The sequence below is a fragment of the Colius striatus genome, chromosome 19, assembly GCF_028858725.1.
Source record: "Colius striatus isolate bColStr4 chromosome 19, bColStr4.1.hap1, whole genome shotgun sequence".
NCBI classification, from domain to species: domain Eukaryota; kingdom Metazoa; phylum Chordata; class Aves; order Coliiformes; family Coliidae; genus Colius; species Colius striatus.
In genome coordinates, this window is record NC_084777.1 from 10584655 (window position 1) to 10608604 (window position 23950).

A 23950-nucleotide genomic window follows, 5' to 3' on the forward strand; every position below is an offset into this window, starting at 1 on the left:
CCCCTCGCGAGCCCGCGCGCGCCATCCCACCCCCCCCGTCCCCTCCCCTCGCCCACGTGACCCCGCGCCGCGCCCGCCGCCCATTGGCCGAGCGGGACGCGACTGGGAGCGACGCGGCGGGAGCGCGGGACGCCATTGGCTGCAGGGCCGCGGGTGGGAGGTGGCGCGGCGCCCCGCCCCCTGCCCCCCCACCCCCCGGCCCTGGTGCGCGCGAGGCGGCGGCGCGTGGCAGCGGCGGTCCCGCCGGCGGGCTCCGTCAGGGCTCCGTCACGGCCCCCTCAGGCCGCTGCTGAGGGGCGAGCGGCCCCCCGGCGCGGCCCGGCCCGGCCCCGCCATGACCGACTTCAAGCTGGGCATCGTGCGGCTCGGCCGGGTGGCCGGCAAGGTGAGCGCGCCGCGGCCGCGGCCTGAGGGCGCCGGGGGTGGGTGCGGGGGGGCGCGGCCGGGCGTTACGGGCCAAGCTCGGCCGCGCCGGGTTGGGCCTGAGGCCAAAGGGGGGGTCCCGGGGTCCGGTGGGGCAGGGGGGGGCGGGCCGGGAGGCGCGGGCGGGCCGGTGCCGCCGGGAGGGGAGGGGAGGGCAGGGCAGGGCCGGGCCCGGCGGCCACGCTGACGGCGGGCGGCCGCGCTGTGTTTCAGACCAAGTACACGCTGATCGACGAGCAGGACATCCCGCTGGTGGAGAGCTACTCCTTCGAGGTGAGCGCCGCCGCCGCCGCGGCCCCCGCCCGCCGCCCCCGCCGCCGCTTCTCGGCGGGACCGGCCCTGTCCCGGCGCTGCTGCCGCGCTCTGCTGCTCCCTCGCTTTCGTTGCTTTATTTTGCGTCCTTTTTTCCCTCGCCACGCCAGATCCCCTCCCGGGACGCCCCCAGCGCGGCACCAACCCCCGCCCCCCTCCTCGCCATCCCCGGCACCAGGGCGCCTTCGCCGTCCCTCCCGGCCCCGCGCTGCCCGGGGGGGTTGCGGTGGCCGTGCCGGGCTGCAGCCGTCCCGGGGGTGCAGGTACCTGCCCAGCTGTTGCTGAACGTGGGGTTTTTTTCCCTCTCCGTCTGATGTGCCAAAATAAAACCCCTGTCCCAGACATGCTGTGCTCTGCAGCTTTCCTGCTTTGTGGGGAAAAAGCCCTCAAAGTGTGGATTTATTGAGCTATTATGCTTTCTGGGTTGCTTTCCATTTTAAGCAAGCATCAGTTTAAACACTTTATGTTGTTTTCAGCCTTTTCCTTGTGTGCTTTCTGGGGAGGGTTAATTTGTTTTCCCTTCATTTCATTTGTGAAACTTAAAAACCCAAGGATCCCTCTGTACATAGTCTTGGATGAGAGAAACTTTTTCTTGTAACTGATCTCAGGAGCAGAAAGGTGTGTTTTGTCTTCACTCTCCCTGTCCAAGGGGAAGTGGATTCTACCAAGGCTTTGGAAGAGAAAAAGTTCTTGGTTACAAAACCTGAACTGAAGGCTATTTTGGGAGGAATCATCACCTTTTGCTCTGTGCCTGCAGCACAGTGGGTGCTTCAGAGCTGCTGGTAGGAGCTCAAGTGCTGTGGTAACGCTGTTAAAGGTTTGCCTGTTCCTCCTCTATGGCAGCAGGTGCTATCACTGATGCACTGTGTGTATCCTCAATAGCACCAAGTTAGAGAGCAGGATGGAGAAAGGAGGGCACTTTCACTCCTTTGGCTCACACCCCCTAATTAGACTGATGTAGAGCCACCCAGAAGACAAAGCCTTGGTGGCTTGTTGCTGACTGTACTGCAAATCCATGCCAGAGCAGAGGAGGGTCCTGGCCTTGCAGGCTGACAACTGGCCTGGGGCTGTTCTTTGTCCAGGCAGGGCTCCTGCTGTGCACAGCCTCCTTTCTTCCCTTTCTCCTCCAAGGCTGAAAAGACTCAAATTCCTTTAAAGGTCAAGTGACCTCTAGGAAACAGGTGTTAAATGTTGTCTCCTTCCCAAATCCCCATGGAGCACATGCTCTGCTGCATGTTGGATGTTCTCACAGCCTTTCCCTTCCCTCTAGGCTCGGATGGAGGTGGATGCTGATGGAAATGGTGCTAAAATATTTGCTTATGCCTTTGACAAAAACCGTGGGAGGGGATCTGGCCGTCTCCTGCACGAGCTGCTCTGGTAGGTATCATGAGGAGAGCTGAAACTTCCAAGGGCTCACCGAGGTGGAGTTTGCTGCCACCAACTTGTATGTTGTTTATTTCACTGCCTGTAGTATTTTAAGTCTTCTCAGGAGTCCTGCAGCTGCACTCAGTTGGAAACCCAGCACAGGGGGTGCCCACAGGTCTCAGTTTGGTTTGGTTTTGCACTGAGCCTCCCAGCAGCTCTGCAAAAACCTTAGTCCCAGAGAGAGCAATGATATGTCAGTATTACTCTAGTAGAGACCATTTAAATCTGAGAAGGCTGCTAAATCTTAAGTTCAGGCCTGGGGAAGCCAGGGGCTGGCTCTGTTTCGTAGGTGAAGCCTCACTTTGAGTTTGGCTGCTGTTTTCAGGATAATCAGGTAGCACCTTCTTGGCACCAGCAGAGCACTGGAAAGAGACAGAACCTCTGATAGCTTAAAACTCTGAGTTCTTTTTGTTTGGCCTTCTGGAAAGCTGCCTGAAGTGATGCTGATGATGCTTCATATCTGCTGCATCTGATTTTCCACGTTCTAGAAGTCATTGCTTAATATCCCTTTGTGGCTGCCAGTTTAGATTCAGAGACCAACTGACTCGCTTGTGAGAGATTAGTTCATCCAGCACATATTCTCTAGACATACTTATGTGTTTGTGGAAAAGATGCTAAAGACAGTAACTGTTATTTGTTTTAGAAGCTTTGGTTTTCAAAAATTCAGCATCTTTCCTATCCAGTCCCATAAACTTGGAAGTTGCAGTGCCCAAGGTACAGCTCTGCTTGCTTTGTTGTTCTGGGTTACTTTTTATTCCCCAAACTAGTCTGTATACAAGAGGAGGGAGACAGAGAGACTCTCACAGACTCATTATAATTGAGACTACCTTGTATTATTTACAATCTTCTCATTAAATATGGATTTTAACCTGCACCTGTTCCATGTGCAACAAGATTAAACATCAGCTTTGGTAAAAACTATTATGAAGTTGGTACAGTATGGGAGGTAAATCACTGTTGGCTCCTGCTAACTGAACCTCATGCAGTAATAATTAGCATTCAACAGCTCCTTAAAGTTATTGGAACTGACTACTGAAGGCTGTGCAGATGATGACAGTCAGCTGTTTGATTCTTACCCAGCCCAGTCGTTGCCTCTTCTGGTTTGTTTTGCTTAAATTAAGAAATAATTGCCATGCATGCAGTTAGGGAATTCAGGTTGTGTCACTCCAGCATGCACTGGGCTTAAACACATCTGAGACTTTCTGTGTGGCAGGGATTGTTCAGAGTCACAGAGGCAGGGTGTAAGCTGTCAGGGAAGCAGAGCTGCACTTCCAGTAGGAAGGGTGAAATATTTCATCTGTTTCTGTAGATTCAGTCTGATCCCTGTGAGGGTGCATGTTCTGCCCTGATCTCCAGTGACAAGCTGGTACAGTGAAGGGTGGGCCCCTTAGTTCCAGAAGGACAGGAACCTGCTGGAGAGAGCTCAGTGCAGGGCCACAGAGATGATGGAGTGGAACATCTGCCTTGTGATGAAAGGCTGAGGGAGCTGGGGCTCTGCAGCCTGAGGGTTGAGCTCATTCGTGTTTACAGATACATCAAGGGTGGGTGTGAGGAGGCTGGAGCCAGGCTGTGCTCAGGGATGGGCAATGACAGGACAAGGGGCAGCAGGCACAAACTGGAACAGAAGAGGTGCCAAAGAAACACAAGGAAGAATTTGTTCCCTGTTGAGGTGAGGGAGCACTGGCAGGGGCTGCCCAGATGGGCTGTGGAGGCTCCTTCTCTGGAGACATCCCAACCCAGCTGGATGAGTCCCTGTGTGCCCTGCTCTAGGTGCTGCTGCTCTGGCAGGGGGGTTGCACTGGATGAGCTTCCCAGCTCCCTTCCAGCCCTTGAGATTCTGTGGTAGAGCTTTCTGACCAAGCTTCCTCATGTCTTTAGGTGCTTTTGGCCACAGGTGATACTGTGTCAAGGGCCCCCCTAAGCAGCTGAGTTTTCTTTTGCCTGCACTGGGGACTGCTTTGAAAATAAACCAGAAATACCTTTTAGTGGCAGATCCTTTCCTTTTGTTGAGAAGGAGCAGTGCTGGAGGTTTTGAAGCCTCACAAAGACAGAGAGATGGCAGCAGCAGTCATTGTTTACTCTTTGTAGTGCCAGCCTGACTTCTTGTGTAAATTAAAAACCAAAGAACTTGAATGACTGCAGGTGCAGGGGTGTCATGTAACTGTTCTCCCTAATGTGTACCCCAAAAACACACTCAGTCTGAAAAAAAACAAAGTGGCTTTGTGCTTCTGGTGTAAGATGAAGTGAGTGGGCATGTGCTAGATGCTATTGCTAGTAAAGCAGATTCTAGAATTACCTTAAAAAAATCACTAAGCATCTTTGCTCATGTTTTGGGGCCCTTGGAACAGGAAGCTGGTGGCTGTCGAAGCTGCAGCACTGACCAGGATCTCCTGCTTTTTCCCCCAAAGCCCCCTGCTGACCTGTGCAGGCTTAGCTGTGGGCCTAAGTGGGAACCAAGATCTGGAAAAATATACCCACATGTGCTGCAAATACTGTTTCAGGAAGAACTTGCAGCCTGTCTGGTGCTTGCTGTGTTTGCAGGGTGGACTGTTAGCTCCTCCAAAGCAGCATTTGAATGTCTGTGGCTGGGGCCCTGCAGAATAAGTCTATCATCTCCTCTCCCTGTTCCCTGTATAGAAATCCCAGCTTGCTGTACTTTGGCTGGCTGTAGTGATGTTCTCTGGGGAATAGCAGCACCAGGAGATTAGTCATAAGTATCACTAACTGCATGTTCAAAAAGACATCTAAGACCTGATTTCCTTTTTTGCTCCCACTGCCTGTAACCTGCTCAGTTGTGGCTCTGGGACTCGAGTTGCTGCTGTCTGTTTGGCACTTCTGTCATGGGCCTTGGTTCTCAAGTTAGCAGCTGAAACATGGAAAGAGCAGCAGCCAGTCAGTTCTCTGGAAAGTTTTGGTTGAAGTGTTTTGCCTGGCATCTTGCAGGAGCTCAAGTGTGCTGGGGGAGGTAGAAGCTGTGTCTCTGCAGGAGAGCTGCCTGTGTTACTGAGGCTGTTTCTTCTGCAAGGGAGAAGGCTTGTTCTTAAGGAACCTGTCCTTCACTGCACACTCCTCATTCACTTCTAGAGATGGTCCATGCTGCAGACTTCTGAGGCACAGGTCTAGGGAGAGGAGCAGTGTGTGCTTGTGCATCCCAAGGTTGCTTCATTATGTACAGGGAAAAGGGACTGTCTGGAATTGGATGATGCTAATGCTGGCATCTCAGCCAAGGGATGTTGTGTTAACACTGGTTATCAGCAAAGCCCAATCTCTACTCTTGCCTTTTGTTACTTGGGGTAAGAGAAAAACTGATAGCAATGTAGACAAATGTGGTTTTGTACCAAGTGAGGAAGATGGGCTCGCTGCAGGAATGGATTTGGTCAGTGTTTGCTGTGGGGGGCTGTGAGTGCAGACCTAGGCTTTGTGTGGCCAGTGGCAGGTGGGTGTCTCTCTGCTGTGACTTGTGGTGTCAGCAATGATCTCACAATCCTCTCTTTGCCCACCTCTGACCTTTCTTAAATGTGTGTCTAATCTATTTCTAAAATACTTCTTCATCTTAGACTTCCCTCCTCCCTTTTCTCCCCCTTCACAGCTTGCTCTTGCTCTGAACTTGTCTCCTCCTCCCAGAATCCTCATTCATGTCTATCCCATCTCTCTTGCTGGCACTTTGTCCTAGTCTCAGTATAAGAACCTTAACTGCTTCCCTGTCTCCATCTGTGACCCATGCTTCCCTTCATTCAGCACGTGTACCTCCCGAGTTCCTGCTTGGAGCCCTCAGGATTTCTTTTGCCAGACTCTCCAGTAGCCTTCAACAACTCCAAAGCAGCTTTTCCTCCCTTAGGGCCTTCCAGCAGACTCCCATTCGTCCCATTTACCTTCAGAGGGAAGAGCTTCTCCTGTTCTGTGGAGGCCCAAAGGCTCCCTCACAGGACACTCCATGTTCTGTTCTTGTGCAAGGCTGCTGTTGCAGGAAGAATTGCTCTGCCTGTGAGCTGGAGCCTGGGCTGTGTGGGAGTGCTCTGTGTGGCCTCTCCAAGGGAATTTTACTCATTGAGGTCTAGGAAGATTTGGGGCACATGTGAATTGCAAGTGGTTTTCTTTCTGTTGAGCTGTACAATTTAACCACATCTGGATGGGTTTTGACAAAGAAAACAGAAGGCTAGGTTTGTGCCAGTCACATGTTATGAATTGCTCTGTTTTCTGGCTGATGCTGGAGTTTGTAAAGGGGGAAAAAGATAGGAATTTTTTGACTTGTGTGAGTCACACCTCTTCAGAATTGTATGAGCCATTGGAACTGGAATGTTCACTAAATTCTGAGCATGAAGCAGCATCCAAACCAGACCTGGGTAAAGCTGTTGGAAGGGTCTGCTAGAAGGAAACAGCCAGCACTGTCAGTTTTATGTTGCCCTTGATTGCTGCCACTGTGTTCTCTCTGTGCTGTGAAGCTCACCATGGCAATTCCTCTCCAGGCCTTTCCCTCTCAGATGGGATGGGGGTTCCTGCAAGAAGCGATGTAGGAGCTTGTCCAGGCATCAGGGTGCTTGACTGAACTTGATACTTCATGAAATGGAGAGAGGAGAGATGAAAAGAAGGTGGAGTGGGAAATGAAAACTGTTAGAAGGCAATAGGGAAGAACTGCAACAGGGCTTAATGAGCAGCCAAGTGCCTTGCTAGTCCTGCCTTGGTTCTGAGCAGGTTTCAGATGTCCCTTGACTGTGGAGTCATCACAGACTTGGACTAATGGTGTGTTACACAAAGCATTTGCATACTTGCTGAAACCTCTGTCCTGTGGCTTGGCAAAGACACATTTCTTCATAAATAGCAGAGTGTGACCTCACAGTGTGCCCAGCTTGCAAAGATGTGTCTGGGATTGCCCATTCACACCCAGTTGGCACCTTTTGAGTCTTCATTGAACACAGTAATTGCATCGGTGCTGCTGGAGTACTGACCATCTCTGGAACTGTGCAACATGCTTCCAGTTCTAATATACCAGGATGCTCTTTAGATTCAACTCATTTGTGATGGAAATAACCTCCTGGAACAAGTCTGTCTCTCCTGGTGTTGGTGTGTCTGAAGTAGCCGCTCCAGTCTCTTGGTGACACCAGGATTGAGTGCAGCCTGTCTTCTGGAGTGAGTGTGATTCTTGCTGTGGAGTCTCATTCATCACTGACCTTTGAGATGCTTTTGTCTCCTCCAGGGAGAGACACCGGGGAGGGATTGCTCCTGGGTTCCAGGTGGTGCATCTGAACTCGGTGACCGTGGACAACCGCCTAGACAATCTGCGCCTGGTTCCTTGGGGGTGGAAGCCCAAAGCTGAAGAAATCTCTAGCAAACAAAGGTACAGCACTATTTCACACAGGGCTGCCATCACAAAAAATGGAAGATGTGATTTTTCATCTTGGGCTACACTCTTGTCACTGTACACCTTGGCTTCCTCACCTGGGGAAGAGCTAATGCTTGCTGTCGACACTGGCTGTGCAGGGAGCAGCTGCCCCCATGGCTGTTACTGTGTGGGGGTCCTGCTGTGCCAGATGCTGTCACTGCAGTGAAACCTGCAGTCCCACTCCAGGGATGGCATCTGGACACATTGAATGAAGTCTCTAGATTTTACTGGCTTGTGGCTCTCATCCCCAGGCACTGAAGTTCTAACCCAGCCTGCAGAAGCCAGCAGCTGCTAAATGCTGAGGGTTGTAGTGGTGTGTTGGGGTTGAAACCAAAATGAGATCAGCTCCCATTGCCTTTCACTAGTAGGCTGTGAGAGCTTTCAGTAGTTCTCACACACCACATTCCAGACTCTTCACATCAGGGTGGGTTTGGTTAATCTATGATGGAACACAGGCCATGTGCATTTCTGCTGGGAGACACGTAGACTTAACATCACTCTAGACACCTCTCCTGACACAAGTGCAGCACCCATGAAACAGGGATTCTGGTGCAGATTCCAGTGATTCTGGGTGTTCAGGAACAAGAAGCAGACCTCACTGTGTTTACTTGTGCTTGATGGGAATGTTTCTTGACAGATCATTCACTTTTTTTGCATTTAGGCTAAAATGACCCTAAAAATATCCAATATATGAGGAGAATCTGTAGTCTGAGGCCTGGCAGGCTAAGTACAATGTTAACTCTACTTAATTAGGAGTCAACTCCCCTGTATGCTTATTGGGAATTCATGGGCCAAACTCTGTGCTTGTTTTTTCCAGGGAACAGAGCCTGTATTGGCTGGCAATCCAACAGCTCCCTACAGATCCCATAGAAGAGCAGTTCCCTGTACTGAATGTAACACGCTATTACAACGCTAACGGGGATGTTGTGGAGGAGGAGGAGAATTCCTGCACTTACTATGAATGTCACTACCCCCCATGCACAATGATTGAAAAACAGGTGAGTTGAGAGAGCTGAAAGTGAGCATGCAACAGCTCTGGCTGCTCTGTGTGCCCAGGGCTGTGCTCTTTAAAATGTAAAGCTTTACATCTGCCGTTCAGTTGCTAAAAGCAGGGGATTGCTCTAACTTAGGTTTTATTTGGCATAAATGTGCAGACCCTGTGGTGACTTTCTGAATGCAGTTGTGAACTGGGACAGTAGATGACCTAATAGTGTACTGGGAGGAGTGGGATTTCTGCAGAGTGTATGAAAAGGCAGGTGGAAGCATTCCTCTAGGAACCCAGAGCTGGAACGGGCAAGCAGCTGTACGAGGGAGGAGGAGGCATGGAAAGGGCTTGTGGGGGTAGTGGAATCAAAATATGCTTCACCTTTCATCAGAAGGTGAATTAGGGTGGCCTTTGTTCAGGGGAGAGCTGGGAGGAGGCAAGGTAGATGAAACTAGTCCTAGGAAGGGACTGGAGCATCTTCCTTGTGAGGAAAGGCTGTGGGACCTGGGGCTGTTCAGCCTGGAGAAGGCTGAGAGGGGAGCTCATTAATAGTCACAAATATCTCACTGGTGGGTGTCAGGAGGTTGGGGCAGCACTTTCTTTCTGTTGTATCCAGTGACAGAACAAGGGGTGATGGGATGAAGCTGGAACACAACAGTTCCATTTAAAGATAAGAAAAAGCCCTTTCAGTGTTGGAGTGAGGGAGCCCTGGCCCAGGCTGCCCAGGGAGGGTGTGGAGGCTCCTTCTCAGGAGGTTTCCAAACCCACCTGGACATGTTGCTGTGTGACCTGATCTAGGTGGGACCTGCTTTAGCAGAGGATTGGACTGGATGAGCTCTAAAGGTCCCTTCTAATCCCACCATGCTGAGATTGTGTGAAGTGAAGCAGTGTTATGTAGTCAGGGAATGAGAGGTCCAAGGGCTGTGCCCCTGTGTCAGACAGATATCCTTATCTAGGAGTAAGAAGGGCTTTTCTTACAATAACAAATGCTGAGTAGGCTGAAATCATTGTGTTCCACTTTTTTCTTTGGAGAAGGGAGCATCTGCAAGGATGGTGTTTAAATGCCCTCTGTTTGAAAAAGAGGGAGCTTCAGCTTTTATGTGGGTCTGCCTACAAAACCCCCCTGTGTAAATGGGACTGGCAACGACTGGGCTTGTGCAGCCCTCCTGGCTATTTCTGACTTTAACATGTTACTAGTTAAATGGAACCAAAGTTGTCCAAACAGTAGCACTGTGAGGAGCTGGCAAGCACTTGGGTATTGTGTCTGTTGAGCTCCTTCTGCAGGAGCAACTGCAGAGTCAGGCTGCACAGTCAGGCTTTTGATGCCCTCTGACAGTCCCGGTGGGGTGCTGGAATTGATGAGAGGTGCAGAAAGCCTGAGGATGAGCCTGCTTGGGAAAGGGTGCAGGGGTGCTCCCTGGCAGCCAGTGGGCTCACTAACACCACCCTGTGTTCTTCCTAGTTGCGTGAATTCAACATCTGTGGCCGGTGCCAGGTAGCCAGGTACTGTGGGTCGCAGTGCCAGCAGAAGGACTGGCCCGCTCACAAGAAGCACTGTCGGGAGAAGAAACGCACCTTCCAGCAGGAGCTCGGACCAGAACGATGACTGGGTGGCAGAGGCCTCTTAGCAGCAGGATTCCTTCTCAAAGGCATTGGACTCTTGCTTTTGCACAGTAATGACAGACTGCTTGTTGAAGCCAGAGGCACTGAAGAAGATAAAAGACAAACCCTGTGATGCTTGAGCAGAACGGCTGACTGGACTAAGCCAGCTCTGACTGGTGCTGTGGAAAGGGATTGGGTCTACCCTTCCAGTATTATATTCTCAAGCAAAAAGACTACTGTGGAGGCTCCAGGCAGGAAGCTTCTCGTTATTTATATGTTAATATGTTTGTAAAACTCATGTACAGTTTTTGTTAGCAATTCTTGATAGGACTCATCACCTGTAATGTTCAGATGGGAACATGGTTGTTGGCCTAAAAAGTGAAGAAAAAGAAGTTGTGTAGCAAAAGCTTTTCCTGCCACGTGGCTGGAAGTGTGTGTGGCAGTGCCAAGGCCAGGAGGCAGGCTCCACCATCAGCACTTGCTCTGGAGAACTCTGCATGGAAGTTTTATTTTTTACAAGAAAAAAAAAAAACCAAAAAGGCAAACCAAGTAAAGGTTGGAATGAATCAGTGGCTGCTCTCTGCCTTTCCTCCTCCCTTCAGCAGCTCGCAGAGCACGGGCACACCTGGAGCTTGGTACCTACTGGGTAGGAAGCAGAAGGTGGAGTGGAGCAGAGGGGCCCTGTGGATCTGTGCACAGGCTGCTGGGCAGGGCCCTGAACCAGGCAGCAGCTTCAGATGCAACCTTTGTGTGTTACAGTGGCTGTAGGGAAGCTCAGGTAGTCAGCTTTGTGTGGCTGTGGCTTCCCCTAAGCCTGGCAGGTACTCTGGTGATGTGCAGATGTGCCCAGATGAGCTGACAGTTGCTCATTTGGGTTATTTATTCTGTTTTTTTTAAAGATTCCATCAATCCAAGAGTCACTTTTTGATTTTTCTTTGGTGTAGTAATAAGTAAAGATGAAATGGGAGCAGGATTTGACTTGCAGAGTACATGCCTGGCTTTCTTTCCAGATGTGTCGTGCATAAACTCAAAGCTTCTTCCTCTTCATTTTTGCCTCAGAAATATAAGGACTATCAACTGGGCTTCATGGAGAGCTAAAGGGAAAGCTTATTGCCAGGTGTTAGTCTCCCTTCACAGCAGAGGCATGTGAGCTGCTGAACACCTGATGCAGAGCCTGAGTGCTGAGTCACACAGGTATTGAGCTCTTCTTTCTTTTGCAAATCCATTGAGAGTTGTAACTTTCCCATCAGGGTTCACTTTGTCACTCGGTGCTGCAGAGTTGCTCTGCCTTCTATTCAGTTTCAAGACTGAACTGCTATGGGCTTCCAGTGTTATGTTCCTAATGGCTGCACAGGAAGTTCTTACTGGTGTTTGGGTGGGTTTCCATAGTTTGGCTTTAAGCATCTGAAGAAATAACAAAGCTGCTGAAGCTTCCTGCTGGAAGGGCACTGGGTGGGCTCAGTGGCCAGCTGCAGCTCTTAAATCCTGCTTGTACTGCAACTGCAGTGGGGAAGGAGGATGAGGATGTTGAAGTCCTGATGTGGCAAGAGGTGGGTTCCTCTTGAGCAGCACGTGGTGGGAGTGAAGGAGGGGGTGAGATGTGAGCTAAAGGGGCTGCAAAGGTAAGAGTGGGGGCACAGGGCAACCCTGACCCCAGAGAGGGATCCCAGACTCCCAAAAGTCACAATTCAAGCTGATGAAACTCATGGCTGGCTTAGGGAACATCAAATCTGAACTAGAGCCTATTGCAGGGCTCAGGGTTTACCTTTTGATACACCCAGAGGATTCTGCTTGCAGGTTTTTCTCTGTGGCAGTGGCTTAATTTGAAACTGAAGGTAAAAGGGGCAGCTAAAAGATGCAGGTGGGATGGAGACAGGGTAAGACACCACGTGGGCCAGGAGCAGAGGTTTCCCACCCATTAAATCAGAATGGAGAGGACAAAAGGAGGTTGGTGGAGTTAAACAGCAGCATGGGATGCTGATAGAAATCCTTCATCAACTGGACTTGAGTGTGAATGGAGAGGATGGAAAGAGTAAGGTTTGGCAGGTGAAGTGTGGAAAGGAGCAAACAAACAACAACAAAACCCCCCAAACCCCAAAATAATGCAAAGGAAAATGGACTGTGAAGAACACTGAGGTCATAAAACCTGAATAAACAGCTTTGGAGCACTGAGGAGCAGGGAGGCTGCCAGCCAGAGCTGATGCACAGCAAAGGGAAGCTCTGACCTGGAGACAAAGTCCCAGCAGCAGCAGAACCCCAAGTGAATCGTTTGCATGTGTTTGCTGTGAAAGCACTGGGGGAGTTCACCCAGGAATGGTTCCACAGGGAGAGCTCAACAGGGAATCTGTTGCAAACTGAAGTGCTTTTAGAAGAGATGAAAGTTAGCTGCAATGAGCAGTGCCAAGCTGCCAGGACCAGATGGTGCTGCCTTTGGGCTCTAAGGGAGCTCACGGGTGAACGAGCTGAGCTGGGGCAGTAACCTCTCCTTCAGTGCACCCAGCGAACGTGACAGCAGCTTCTGGAAGGAGCTTCAGGGTGGATGTGGCAAACTACAGCCAGAGGAACACAGCCCCTGCCCTTAGCAAACTCATAAAGGCAGTGATGCAGCTCCTGTGGCCAAACGCTGGGGAGGAGTCAGCCTGGGTTTGGTACAAGTGGTGTTTCCTAACTGCTGGAATGGTTTTAATGGCCCCAGTAAGCAGAAGGTGATGGGGACTGGGGTGGTACAGCCTGAGCTTCCAAAATGCACCTGATTGTGACATGTCTAAAAGCTGCTCTGGGAAAAGGGGGAATGTTGTCCCCTGGACAGGCCCCTGCTCCAACAGCAGGAAAGGAAGAGGTCGAGGGAGGTTTTTAAGTGAAGGGAAATCAACAGTTGCACACCCAATGGGTTAAAAAGTAATGGGAAGGTGGCAGCATCCCCTGATGAGGTTATCCCGTGTAATGGTGTAGCAAAGCTGAGTGAGGATTACAGAAGGATCGTGAGACAGGCTGCTAGATGGAATTCAACGTCAATACCTGGCGTTGCTTAGGGGAAACGGCAAAAGCCGAGCCCCTAGTTGACTTTTAGCTCTGCAATGAGACCTTTGAGCTGTGAAGCGCAGTCCTGCAGCCATTTCTGCTTGTGGAGCAGCAGCAAAGCAGGCTCAAGGGAAGGAGGGAGAGCAGGGACAAGCACCACGGCGCGGAGGGGCTGCGTGCGCAGCTTGTCCCGGGTGCGCGCTGCTCGCCCTGGCCTGGCGCGGGGGCTGCGGAAAGGCTCAGCTTGGGCGGCCGCGGCTCGGCTCTGGAAGAGATGCGTGACGGGCGTTATGAGGAAGGTCAGAGGGAGGCACCCAGGGAATACCGATGCAGGTTTTCTCTCTGCTGAGTTAGCTGAGCAGCAGCCCTTCGCCTAACGCGCAGCGGGGAGGGCGGCACAGGCTGCGTTTAGAAAGCGCTCCGATGAGTTCCTGAGCAAAAACCCCTCACCCGATGGCGCTTCAGGAGGAAGCTCCGATCGTCCCCGCACGCCCGGCTCGGAACCCCGCGCTCCCATTGCCGGCCGTGCCCGTGACCGGGAAGCAGACGGGCGGCGGTTCCGCTGCGGGGTGGCGGGGCCCGGCCCGCCCCGAGCCCGCCCCGCTCCTCTCCATCCCGCCCCGCTTCGCCCCCCGGTCCGCCCCGAGCCCATTCCGGTCCGCCCCGCTCCATCCCATCCCCGCCCGCTCCGCGCCCATCCCGCTCCACCCCGAGCCTGTCCCGCTCCGCCCTGAGCCCGCCCCGCTCCATCCCGCCCCGCTCCGCTCCGCCCCCCGCTCCGCGCCGAGCCCGCCCCTCCCCGTCGGCCCCGCTCCATCCTGCCTCGTCCCGCCCCGCCCCGCCGGCCCCGCTCCATCCCGCCTCGTCCCGCCCCGCTCCGCCCCGCCTCGTCCCGCTCCGCCCCGCCTCGTCCGGCCCCGCTCCGCCCCGCCTCGTCCCGCTCCGCCCCCCGCTCCGCCCCGCCTCGTCCCGCCCCGCCGGCCCCGCTCCGCCCCGCCTCGTCCCGCCCCGCTCCGCCCCGCCTCGTCCCGCCCCGCCGGCCCCGCTCCGCCCCGCCTCGTCCCGCTCCGCCCCGCCTCGTCCGGCCCCGCTCCATCCCGCCTCGTCCCGCCCCGCCCCGCCGGCCCCGCTCCATCCCGCCTCGTCCCGCCCCGCTCCGCCCCGCCTCGTCCCGCCTCGTCCCGCCCCGCCGGCCCCGCCCCGCCTCGTCCCGCCCCGCCTCGTCCCGCCCCGCCGGCCCCGCTCCGCCCCGCCATGGCCGCCCCGTGCCGGACGCGGACGCTGCAGGTGGTGGACACGGAGTTCAGCGCGGACGCGGTGGAGTGGTGCCCGGTGGAGGGCTGGCACAGCATCCTGGCCTGCGGCACCTACCACCTGCGCCCGCCCGCCGCGGTGAGCCCCGCACCGCCCCGGCTGCTTCGCGGGGCGCCTCGCACGGCCCGGGGGTCGCTGCTGGCCGCCGCGGCCGGGCCCGGGGGTGGGTTCCGCGCCCTGGTCCTGGCGCTCCCCGCGCCGTGGGCCGTGTCCCGGCCGGGCTGGCTCGCGGGGGAGCGTGGCTGGCTTGGAGCGAGCTGTGGCTGCTTTAATCCCTCAAGGGAGGGACTTGACGAGTGCGAGCCGTCTGTCCGGCTGCTGCCCGACGCTCCTTGGCGAGAGCTCGGGTGGGAACGGTCTGGAGGAGGCAGCAGCACCGCTAAGCCTGCTCTTGCCCATTTTTGGCGTAGGCTGACTCCCGAGGAAGCAGCGGGGCCTGTGACCGGACCGGGCGCCTCTACCTGTACCACTACAACGAGGAGCAGCCCTACATCCCCCTGACTGAGATCCAGAGGATCGACACAGCTGCCATCCTCGACATCAAATGGTAACGCTGGGCTGGCAGGGCTTGGGGCTCGCAGCAGCAGGGGCCTCCTTGGGTTGGTAGAGCAGCAATGGTGATATTTGCTAACTAAACTGCCCCTGGGTTCTTGGAGGGAAGTATCCTCCAGTTTGCTTCGGTGAGCAAAGGCTGTGCTTGTTCCTGTAGTCTCCTCTGCTGATTTATGGGGGGTGACTGGAGCTCTGTTGGTGTGTAACATACAGCAGATCTCCCCTTGCTGCAGTCTCTGTGCAGCTTTGTGGGAACTTTATTTGCTGGTCCAGAACCTTTCTCCTTGTGCATCCTGGAATAAAAGTTATGGCTTTGCACTCCTCCTTAAATACCAGAAACATGGTCCTTCAGGACTTGTTCAACTTGACCTTTTAGGTGCCACGTTCCTGTAGCAGAACATCCCATGGTCGGCATCGCAAACTCCACCGGCGCCGTGGAGTTCTGCCACCTGACTGGAAGCGAGGTGGGTGGCTGTGACCTGCTGCTGCTGGGGCTGTGTTTAACCCAGCTTTAACACATCTCTGGGTTGGTTAGCAGTGGTCAGGGACTGTGTGTTCTCCACAGCTTTCTCAGGGTGCTGTGCTTTTTAAACACCGCTTTTGTCTTTTGATGATGTTTCTCCTGGATGGCACTGGAGAGACTGGCTGGGCTCTGCCCACCTGCACAGGGTGGGAGATGGGGGGCATGAGGGGAGGAGAAGCCAGTGCTGGAAACTCACTTGAGAGCGTGGACTGAGGGGCAGACACAGCAGAAGGTGCAAAGTTAAAAACAGGGAAGGGTTTTGGCAAGGGGTGTCTTGGTTGATGGGAGCAAGGAATGATAACTGTTGGCACAGAGCAAGTGGAAGGCAGGCTGTGAGGGAACTCAGGGGTCATCACTCTGCATTTCACTCATGGAAGCAGAGTTAAGGGTGGTTGGTGGGAGATGGGGAGCAGAAGGGGATCCTGCCTGTGCAATGTTTGCCCTTCAGCTAATAGTAAATGATTCCACGTGGCTCTGGGACCCTCGTGTGCTTGGCAGTCTCTGGAAAGGCCTGTCCCAGGAGCACACAGCACAGGTGTTGCACATCCTCTGTCTCCCTGGTTTTAACCCGTTCCTTTTCTTTCCAGTAGAAGAACAGCTGCATGCTGGAGCCATGCTTCAGGGTGGATCTCGGTGCTCGTTGTCTGGCTTTGTCTTTAGACTGGTCCACGGGGCGAGAGCAATGGTGAGCGTGGCACAGAAAGGCTGCAATGGGAGGTTCCTCTGTGTGGGACAGGTTTTAGGCATAAGTTGAGGACTTTGAATGAATCCTTGGTGATACTTTGTGAAATGGCTTAAGGCTTCCTTAGTCCCAGCTGTGTCCCTGCACCTTCTCTAGAAGTTACTGTTTCCAGGGCAAGAGTAACAGAGGAAGAACAACACAGACCGTGGCTACTGTAACAGAGACTAAACCAACAGCCAAGGGGAGTTGTGCTATGGGGAATGGCAGCAGGTGAGCCACTGCCCTGGCTTCTGTGGCCTTAGCTGAAAGGAAAGGGCAGGATGGGATGCAGATGGATTCAGTGGTTGCAGCTGTGCTCTTGGAATGGCTGGAATTGTAGTGAGAAGTTCTGCATAGGAACTGCTGATAATAGCACATGTAGGAAGCTTAAACATGGGTTAATGAGAAATGGGAGAGAAGTGGTTTGGAAGTGGCTCCTTCCTCTCAGATGCTCAGGCATTTGGTTTCAGAAATGGCATTGCTGCATGAGAGAACAGGAATTAGTTGTACCTTGAAAGAGGTAGGGCACATGTCAAGTACAAAACAGAGTGGTGCCTTTAATGAGAGATTGGAAAGTGAGGGCATTGGGCAGGCCTGTGCTTAATGCTGCACAGCAAACATTTAGTAACTTGTGCTAATTAAAGCAGTTTCTGTGCATGCTGCTCACTGATAAAGTAGAATTCCCAGCTCTTCTTTACATTCCTTCTTCCCCCTGTCTCTGCCCTTCAAGAGAAATGACTGTTGCCATGATGAAAAGTCCCTTTAAAGCCTTTCAGTGTTGTCACCTGAGAGACAAATAACCCCTTCTGGAAGCCAAATGTGCAGCCTTCCCTCCCTGTAGGAAGGGGGTGACCCTGTCTCTCTTGTGTGGAAATTTGGGAGCTTTAGTACAGTTTAGTAGCCAGCATATGAGGTAGAAATGGAAAGAAGCCCCGAGCCACCAAATCAGAACCTTCAGTTGCAGGTAACCAAACTGGAAAGCACCTAGTTCATGTCAGGGAGTGTCAGAAGGTGTGCTGCAACACTTCTGCCAGGGCTCCAGGAGCGTTGTGTGCACAAACTGCAACTGTTCTGTGCCACAGGAAGAGAGCAGGAATCAGCCAGAGCTTCATAAGCCTGTGGTAGCAGGGAAAGAAAAGCTTCCTTCACACCCCAGAAGAGAGAAAAGACTGAGAAAGGTCCTTGTCAGTCTGACTTGGAGGTAAAAACCTCCCCCTTCACATGGAGTTTGTTCACTGATGTAATATCAAGCATGTGTGAAGTCAAGTCATGCATCTAAGAGCAAGACAGACCCAAGGCTCATTGTCTTTGCCTCACAGGAGTGTGAGGGTTTTCTCTCACTGGGAGATCAGGGAATGGGGATCACTGGTGCAGATGACTTTAAGGTGGATGGACCAAAGCTAGAAAGCAGTGTATAAATGCAGGTGTTGTTGCCACTGTGCTGCTGATCTCTCTCAATACTTCACTGAATCAGACACAGTGTTGTTACATGATTGGTCTCCTTTAGCTGCTGTTTTTCCCTGTAACAGCCTCTTTGGACACGAGTGTCAGGGGTTTCTCGTGTTTTCTGTGTGTTCCACTGCAGCGGATGTCCTTTGAGAGTCATCAGCAGTGATTCAGAGGGCAAGCTGAATCTTTTCTCCATAGATGAGTATGCTCCTTCTGTGCATGTCCTGAACCAGTGGGAAGCTCACAAATTCGAGGCCTGGATTGCAGCTTTTAATTACTGGGACACTGATGTTGTGTATTCAGGTCAGCAAGGGCTGGGACTCTTGTTTGGGGGTGTTGGGGAGGGGGCATCTCCTTTAGGGACGTGTGTTCTGTGGGATTTTACTTTCCAGGGTGGGACACACTGCTTGTAAGTGTTGTAAGAGTGTAAGAGTTGGGCCTGTGATAGAGGTAAAAGGCTTCTTGATGGTGGGGAGTGGTTGGAGTGAATTGGAAGCTGTGCCTTTGGCTAGTGGCAGAAAAGGATGTTAATCTTGCAGCGTGCAAAAGAGAGCAGAGAGCTTCTACAAGGAATGTTTTGCTTGGTAAAGTGAGAGTCTTGCCAATGCACATCTGTGGTGGGGAGAACTGTGAGCCTCAAACGCTCAGTGGCACGTCCTCTCTGCTGGGAGATGCCAGGGCTGGGGGCATCAGCTCAGCACTGAGTGTGCTGCCTCGGTGCCCCGTGGGTGCTGCTCAGGGTGACGGTGCTGTGTCTGTGTGCAGGAGGAGATGACAGCCTGCTGAAGGGCTGGGACACCAGGCGTGGGCCCGGGGCTCCTGTCTTCAGCAGCAGGAGGTAAGCACAGCCTGTCCTGAGCCAACACTGCTGCCCTGGCCCGGCCCAAGCTGGGGAGTGGAGGTGTGCAGTGACACAGCTCTGGTGAGGATGGGCTGAGAGAGTGGTTCAGCCTGGAGAAGGCTCTGGGGAAGCTGTACAGCAGCCTCCAGTGCCTAAAAGGGCTGACAAGAAAGCCAGAGACTTTGTACAAGGGTTTGGAGTGACAGGACAAGGGGTGATGGCTCCAAACTGAAAGAGGAGATTCAGATGAGGTATCAGGAGGAAGCTGTTCCCTGTGAGGGTGCTGAGGCCCTGGCACAGGCTGCACAGAGAGGCTGTGGCTGCCCCATCCCTGCAAGTGTTCAGGGGCAGGTTGAATGGGGCTTGGAGCCTCCTGGGCTGGTGGAAGGTGTCCTTGCCCATGGCAGGGGGATGGAACTGGATGAGCTTTAAGGTCCCTTCCAAACCATTTGATGGTTCTGGGATTCCATGACAGTGGAGCCCCATTCCTGCCTCCCTGGGGAAACAGAGACATTAAGTTGTTTCATCAGGACAGCTTCAGGTTGAAACTTTCTTCTCTGTGCCCTTCAATATAATAAAGCAACAGCTCACTTTCTCCACACATGACAGTGGTGGTAGGTTCTTTCTAAAGAGAGGACCCTGATTCACACATTTCGTGGGGGAATTTTTCCCTGTGTGAAATTTGGCTCTTTCAGAAGGGATTGCTTTATTTTCTCCACTGTTCACTCATTTGAAGGAATCTCTTGTTTTAATCTGGTGGCACAATCTATCTCTTACAGTGTGATTAAAGCAAGGGAGGCAGCTCTCCAGTGAAATCTTCTCTGTAACCTTAAAATCCACCAGGAATTGTTGCTATGGAAATGTTAATGTTGAGGGGAATGTCTCCTGGGAATGGAGTTGTGCTGAAATCCTCAAGGGCCCTGAACAGCACTTCGTGGTACAACTGTTAGTAGGAAATACTTATGTGGAGAGATTGTGTGAGTAGAAGTTTTGCCCTGGAAAGCCTCTTGGCTGTGTAGGTGGAGTTCTGCCTGTGTGCTTCACTGGGCTGAAATATGGGTTCACCTTGCCCTCCCTTCCTGAGAGACCTTGATGTAGTTCTGTGATCCTAAAGTCCTTGAAATTGAAGGAAGAATCCCTTCTCAAGTCATGCTTTGCTGTCTCATCCCTCTTTTCCAGACACTCGATGGGTGTGTGCAGCATTCAGTGCAGTCCCCACCGGGAGAACCTCCTGGCTACTGGCAGGTAAATCCCCTCTAGCTGCTCTTCACCAGTGTGAGCAGCCTCTTCTGAACGTGCTGCTGCTGCTCAAGGTGTGGTCTCTTCAGATGTTCAGTGGGCTGGAGAGCATGCCATCCTTCCTAACTGAATCAGCTTTGCTGCTTAGAATCAGAGATTCATTTGGGTTGGCAAAGCCCTAGAAGCTGCTGCAGTGCCAGCCCTGCCCTCACCCTGCCCAGCCCAGCACTGACCCACGGCCTCAGCACCTCAGCCCCACGGCTTTGGCATCCCTCCAGGGCTGGGCACTGCCCCAGCTCCCTGGGCAGCCTGGCACAGGGGCTGACACCCCTCTCAGGGAAACAGTTCTGCCTCAGCTCCAGCCTCAACCTCCCCTGGGGCAGCTTGAGGCCATTTCCCCTTGTCCTGTCACTCATTACTGGGGAGCAGAGCCCAACCCCCAGCTCTTGTCTTCTCTGTGATGTGCCTCCAGCTACGACGAGCACGTGCTGCTGTGGGACACCAGGAACATGAAGCAGCCCCTGGCAGACACCCATGTTGAAGGAGGAGTGTGGAGGCTGAAGTGGCACCCGAGCTGTGATTTCCTGCTGCTGGCAGCCTGCATGCAGAGCGGCTTCAAGATCCTGGACTGCCGCGGCAGCATGGGTGAGGGCCCCTTTCACAAACACCTGCCTGATGCCAATAGACTTTATTCCCACTTGAGGTCACTCCTCCAGCTTCCCCAGACTTCTCTCACTGTTGAGCCAAGGGGTTGGGCAAAGGCCCTGTTGTTACTCTTGTTTCCTTTCCTGGGAGGAAAGCCTCTCTGCTGGGGTGTGAAGGCATCACCTGATGACTTGACATTCCAGTTTGCATTCATCTCAATGGTTCAGAGAGGTTCTTCCCCATGTCAGTGGTGCTTTAGTGTCAGCAGAAGTTCCTGACCTGCTGGTGGAGTGGCTCTTGCCTCAGGAGGGAAGTGCTGTGCAGTCTGGTTTATGGAGGCTGAATGAGCCCTCCATGTGAATCAGGAGTTTCCATGATTAACTGCTCTTTCCATTTGCATTACAAATAGAGTCCTGCATAAAATGGTTCCCTTCCTGGGTTTCTCCATGCCTTGGGCAGATCCACAGCTTGTGGATCCTTCTCCTGTACAGGGAAGGGAAGAACTTGATGTCCATTTAATATCAGAGTCAAATGCATTTTCAGCACATCTGGGATTTATTCAAAACCAGCCCCTGGCCTGGCAATCTCACCCAGTGTTTGTGGCTCAGTGGGGATCACTGCCTGATCTGCCTTTTAAGGTACTCTGAATAATGCTGCATGTTAATGCACATCAGACCTCATCCTGCCTGCTTACTGAGCCAGGGAGAACCCAGGCTAACGAGGGGTTGCCCAAAAACTGGTCAGGAGACACAACGCCTCGTTGCTGCTGGAATGCTCTTGTGAAGGAGGCAATAGGCAGGGAACTCTTCCTGTAGGACACAGCCAGTGCTGGGAAGGTCTGTGAGCAGTCTGCAACCAACCATTTCACAGTGGTATTTGCACTCACTTCTTCTTCCTTTCTTTCCAAGCGGAGAACACGGAGGAATGTGCCATCCTGTCATCCTACGTGCTGCACAACTCCTTGGCCTACGGGGCCGACTGGTCAAGGCTGTGTCCCAGGGATTCCTGGACTGCAGCTCAGGAGCTGCCTGCTGCCTGCCAGCCTTCAGAGGAGCTTGTGGGAAGATCAGAGGGAGCAGATGAGAAACTGAATTTGCAGGTTCAAAACCTGAAGATAATTTATGAGTCTCCTACAGCTACTTTTGATGTAATACTGGATGAGGAGAGTGAAGGGCCTGCCTCGCCACTCCCTGCACGGGTGGGTCCCAAGCTGCCTGGGGATCCTGCCCTGGGCAGGGGCCCTGATTTGAAGGGCAGTTCAGATTTGGCTGGGGGTCTGGATGGAGGGGGAGATGCTGAGCCAGCTGGGGGTTCTGACACAGGGCTGAAGGGAATGGGCCTGGACAGCCAGGGGTCTGGCACTCACTCAGGCACGTCTCTAGACAGCCCGAAGGAAATGAGCATTGTAGCAACTTGTTCTTTCTATGACAACATCCTGCATGTCTGGAAGTGGGAGATGAGCCTGGTGACCCCCTCAGGGACGCCAAGTACCACATCTCCAGCTGAGAGAGCAGTTGAGAGCTTGCATTGACTAGTCCCAAGGGAGAGAGGCAGGAAACCCCCTGTGCTGAGAGCAGCTGCTGAGCTTCCAGCCTCTCTGATTCCTGCTGGGCTTTTATTGTTTTGCTTGTGAGTCCTTTCAGGCTGATGCTGAGGGAGCTGCTGCTGGTTTATTTTTGGTGCTGAGGAAGGCCTTTGCTTTGTGGCATGTGGATAAGCACACACACATCTATTTAATTTTCCCTTAATGTCCTAGTTCAAAGGAGGAGAGCCTTCCTTTTGTTTGTACCTTACTTTTGGATCCCTTCCAGGCTGGTTTGCTTTTGTACAGTTGATCTGTTAAGTGTGTTTGCCTCCTGCCATCACAAACCCAACTGGCCCATGCTGCTAGGTATCAGCAGACACAGGGTGGTCAAAGGTGTCCCTGAATGTCTCTGAAGAGCTGCTGAGCAGAGGCTGAGCTGTGTGCAGCTTGCTCTGTGGTCTCTAAACCACTTTGAGAGGAAGCTCCAAGGCAGTCCAGGCACAGCCAGTGCCATGTGCTTGTCAGCAGCTTGAGGGGAGAAAAATGCTTTTTGAGAAGGAAATCCAGAGTGTGTGACAGGCAGCAGTGGGGTGATGGGCAGCTGTGTTCTGAGCAGGGCCTTTCCTGGAAGGGCTGCAGTGTATCTGCACAGCCTGATGAACATCAGCCCCATCCCCTGGTTGCAACCTCCCTTCAGCACTGAGTGCAGGTGGGTTCAGCACAGCCCATGGAGCCAGACCTCCTGTGTCTCAGTGCCACGCTCAGCCAACCCTCCAGCCTCTGCCTATCCACCTCATGTTTTCTGCTCTCCACGGCAAGACTGACCTTTAGGTCCAAAGTCAAGACCTTTTCATGTTATAAAGGTGAACAGCTTTAAGATCAAAACCTCCAAAAAGTATCAGCAGTTTCCTGACATCGTTTAAGTTCAAAAGAAATACAGACAGAAACCAAAACCTTAACAACATTGCCCTGACTACCTCTGGGAATGGCTGCAGAGTCCCTCGTGGTTGCTCCATTAGCTTCCTTTTTTCACTGTGAAATAGCAGCAGCAAAACACCATTTCTGGAACGTTTCATCTGTTACTTTCCTAGAAACAACAACAAAAATCCCAGCTTAAACTAGGTTAGTAATGTTTAGCTTGCATGGTTTCTCTGTGAGGGTCCTAAAGAAACACCAGCAACAGGCATCTGTGTGTAACAGTGCTGTGTCCCAGACAAGGTACGGCCCAGGAGAACTGTACTGCTCTGAAACTCTTGTTCCAAGGGTGAATGTGCATTTTAGGAATCATTCCTGAGCAGTGTTCCATGAGGATTCACATGAGCATTGTGAATGAGAGCTTTTGTTAAATATGAGAATAAAAAATCCACCCTATTTTTGGATGTTTCTACAATAAAACCAGTGTCAGTGATTTTATATTTGGTGGTTGGTTTGATTCTCACAAACTCTTTGCCTGTTGGTGCTGTGAGGAGCTCTGCCCTGTCCCACGAGGGCCTGGGCTGTCTGAGCATGTTTGCTGGTGAGGAATGCTCTCTGGAGTCAGACAACCCTGTTTCCTCATGCCTGGGTGAGAAAGCAGAGGGTGTGACCCTGTAGCCAGCGGGCTTTTGTTAGGACTCTTGTCTTACCAGGTTGTAAATGTGTTTTTATTGCTGTGTGAGGATGAGTTCCTGTGTGCCCTACTCTAGGTGGCCCTGCTCTGGCAGGGGGGTTGCACTGGATGAGCTCTCCAGGTCCCTTCCAGCCCTTGATTCTGGGAAGAGGAACCAGTGGGAGGTGAGTGCAGCTGGTGGGGTGTCACATTGTGCAGCCAGGCTGGGACACCTGATGGATGTGTTCTGCTGCTTCTTGCTTTGCCCCGAGAAACAAGGAGTCTCCTGCTATCATCTGCCTTCACCTGGGGAGCAGCAGGTAGGTGCCTTCTGCAGGACTCAGCCAGTCTTGGCATCAAAGGGCATGGGATCACCTGGCCCCACTCTGCCTGGGCCCCTTCACC

At 52.9% G+C, this 23950-nt stretch overlaps 2 protein-coding genes across 4 annotated transcripts; both read left to right on the forward strand.

The window, feature by feature from the left end:
• The first annotated feature begins 225 nt into the window (after window positions 1–225).
• On the forward strand, window positions 226–10693 carry ZMYND19 (zinc finger MYND-type containing 19). 2 transcript variants are annotated; one of them, XM_062011533.1, is made up of 6 exons: window positions 226–385; window positions 637–696; window positions 2006–2112; window positions 7355–7495; window positions 8358–8538; window positions 9988–10693. In XM_062011533.1, exons 1-6 carry the CDS (start codon window positions 335–337, stop codon window positions 10129–10131), a joined length of 684 nt encoding a protein of 227 aa, XP_061867517.1. In that variant the 5' UTR covers window positions 226–334; the 3' UTR covers window positions 10132–10693. The 2 variants fall into 2 exon arrangements, with proteins under 2 accessions (XP_061867517.1, XP_061867518.1); XM_062011534.1 differs by lacking the exon at window positions 637–696.
• Window positions 10694–14395: 3702 nt separating this feature from the next.
• Window positions 14396–23372, forward strand: DPH7 (diphthamide biosynthesis 7). 2 transcript variants are annotated; one of them, XM_062011777.1, is made up of 9 exons: window positions 14396–14540; window positions 14873–15009; window positions 15391–15478; window positions 16128–16222; window positions 17844–18010; window positions 18473–18545; window positions 19728–19793; window positions 20260–20432; window positions 21341–23372. In XM_062011777.1, the coding sequence occupies exons 1-9, from the start codon at window positions 14403–14405 to the stop codon at window positions 21961–21963; spliced, it is 1560 nt and encodes a 519-aa protein (XP_061867761.1). In that variant the 5' UTR covers window positions 14396–14402; the 3' UTR covers window positions 21964–23372. The 2 variants fall into 2 exon arrangements, with proteins under 2 accessions (XP_061867761.1, XP_061867762.1); XM_062011778.1 differs by lacking the exon at window positions 19728–19793.
• Window positions 23373–23950: the final 578 nt, after the last annotated feature.

What these genes read in the sequence shown, in the direction of transcription:
- DPH7 (XM_062011777.1), top strand. Translation starts at nt 14,403, where the DNA reads ATGGCCGCCCCGTGCCGGACGCGGACGCTGCAGGTGGTGGACACGGAG. An exon ending in TCCACGGGGCGAGAGCAATG is followed by an intron (nt 16,223 to 17,843) that starts GTGAGCGTGGCA and finishes GTTCCACTGCAG; the next exon opens with CGGATGTCCTTTGAGAGTCA. An exon ending in GGACTGCCGCGGCAGCATGG is followed by an intron (nt 20,433 to 21,340) that starts GTGAGGGCCCCT and finishes TTTCTTTCCAAG; the next exon opens with CGGAGAACACGGAGGAATGT.
- ZMYND19 (XM_062011533.1), top strand. Translation starts at nt 335, where the DNA reads ATGACCGACTTCAAGCTGGGCATCGTGCGGCTCGGCCGGGTGGCCGGC. An exon ending in TCGGCCGGGTGGCCGGCAAG is followed by an intron (nt 386 to 636) that starts GTGAGCGCGCCG and finishes GCTGTGTTTCAG; the next exon opens with ACCAAGTACACGCTGATCGA. An exon ending in GAAATCTCTAGCAAACAAAG is followed by an intron (nt 7,496 to 8,357) that starts GTACAGCACTAT and finishes TGTTTTTTCCAG; the next exon opens with GGAACAGAGCCTGTATTGGC.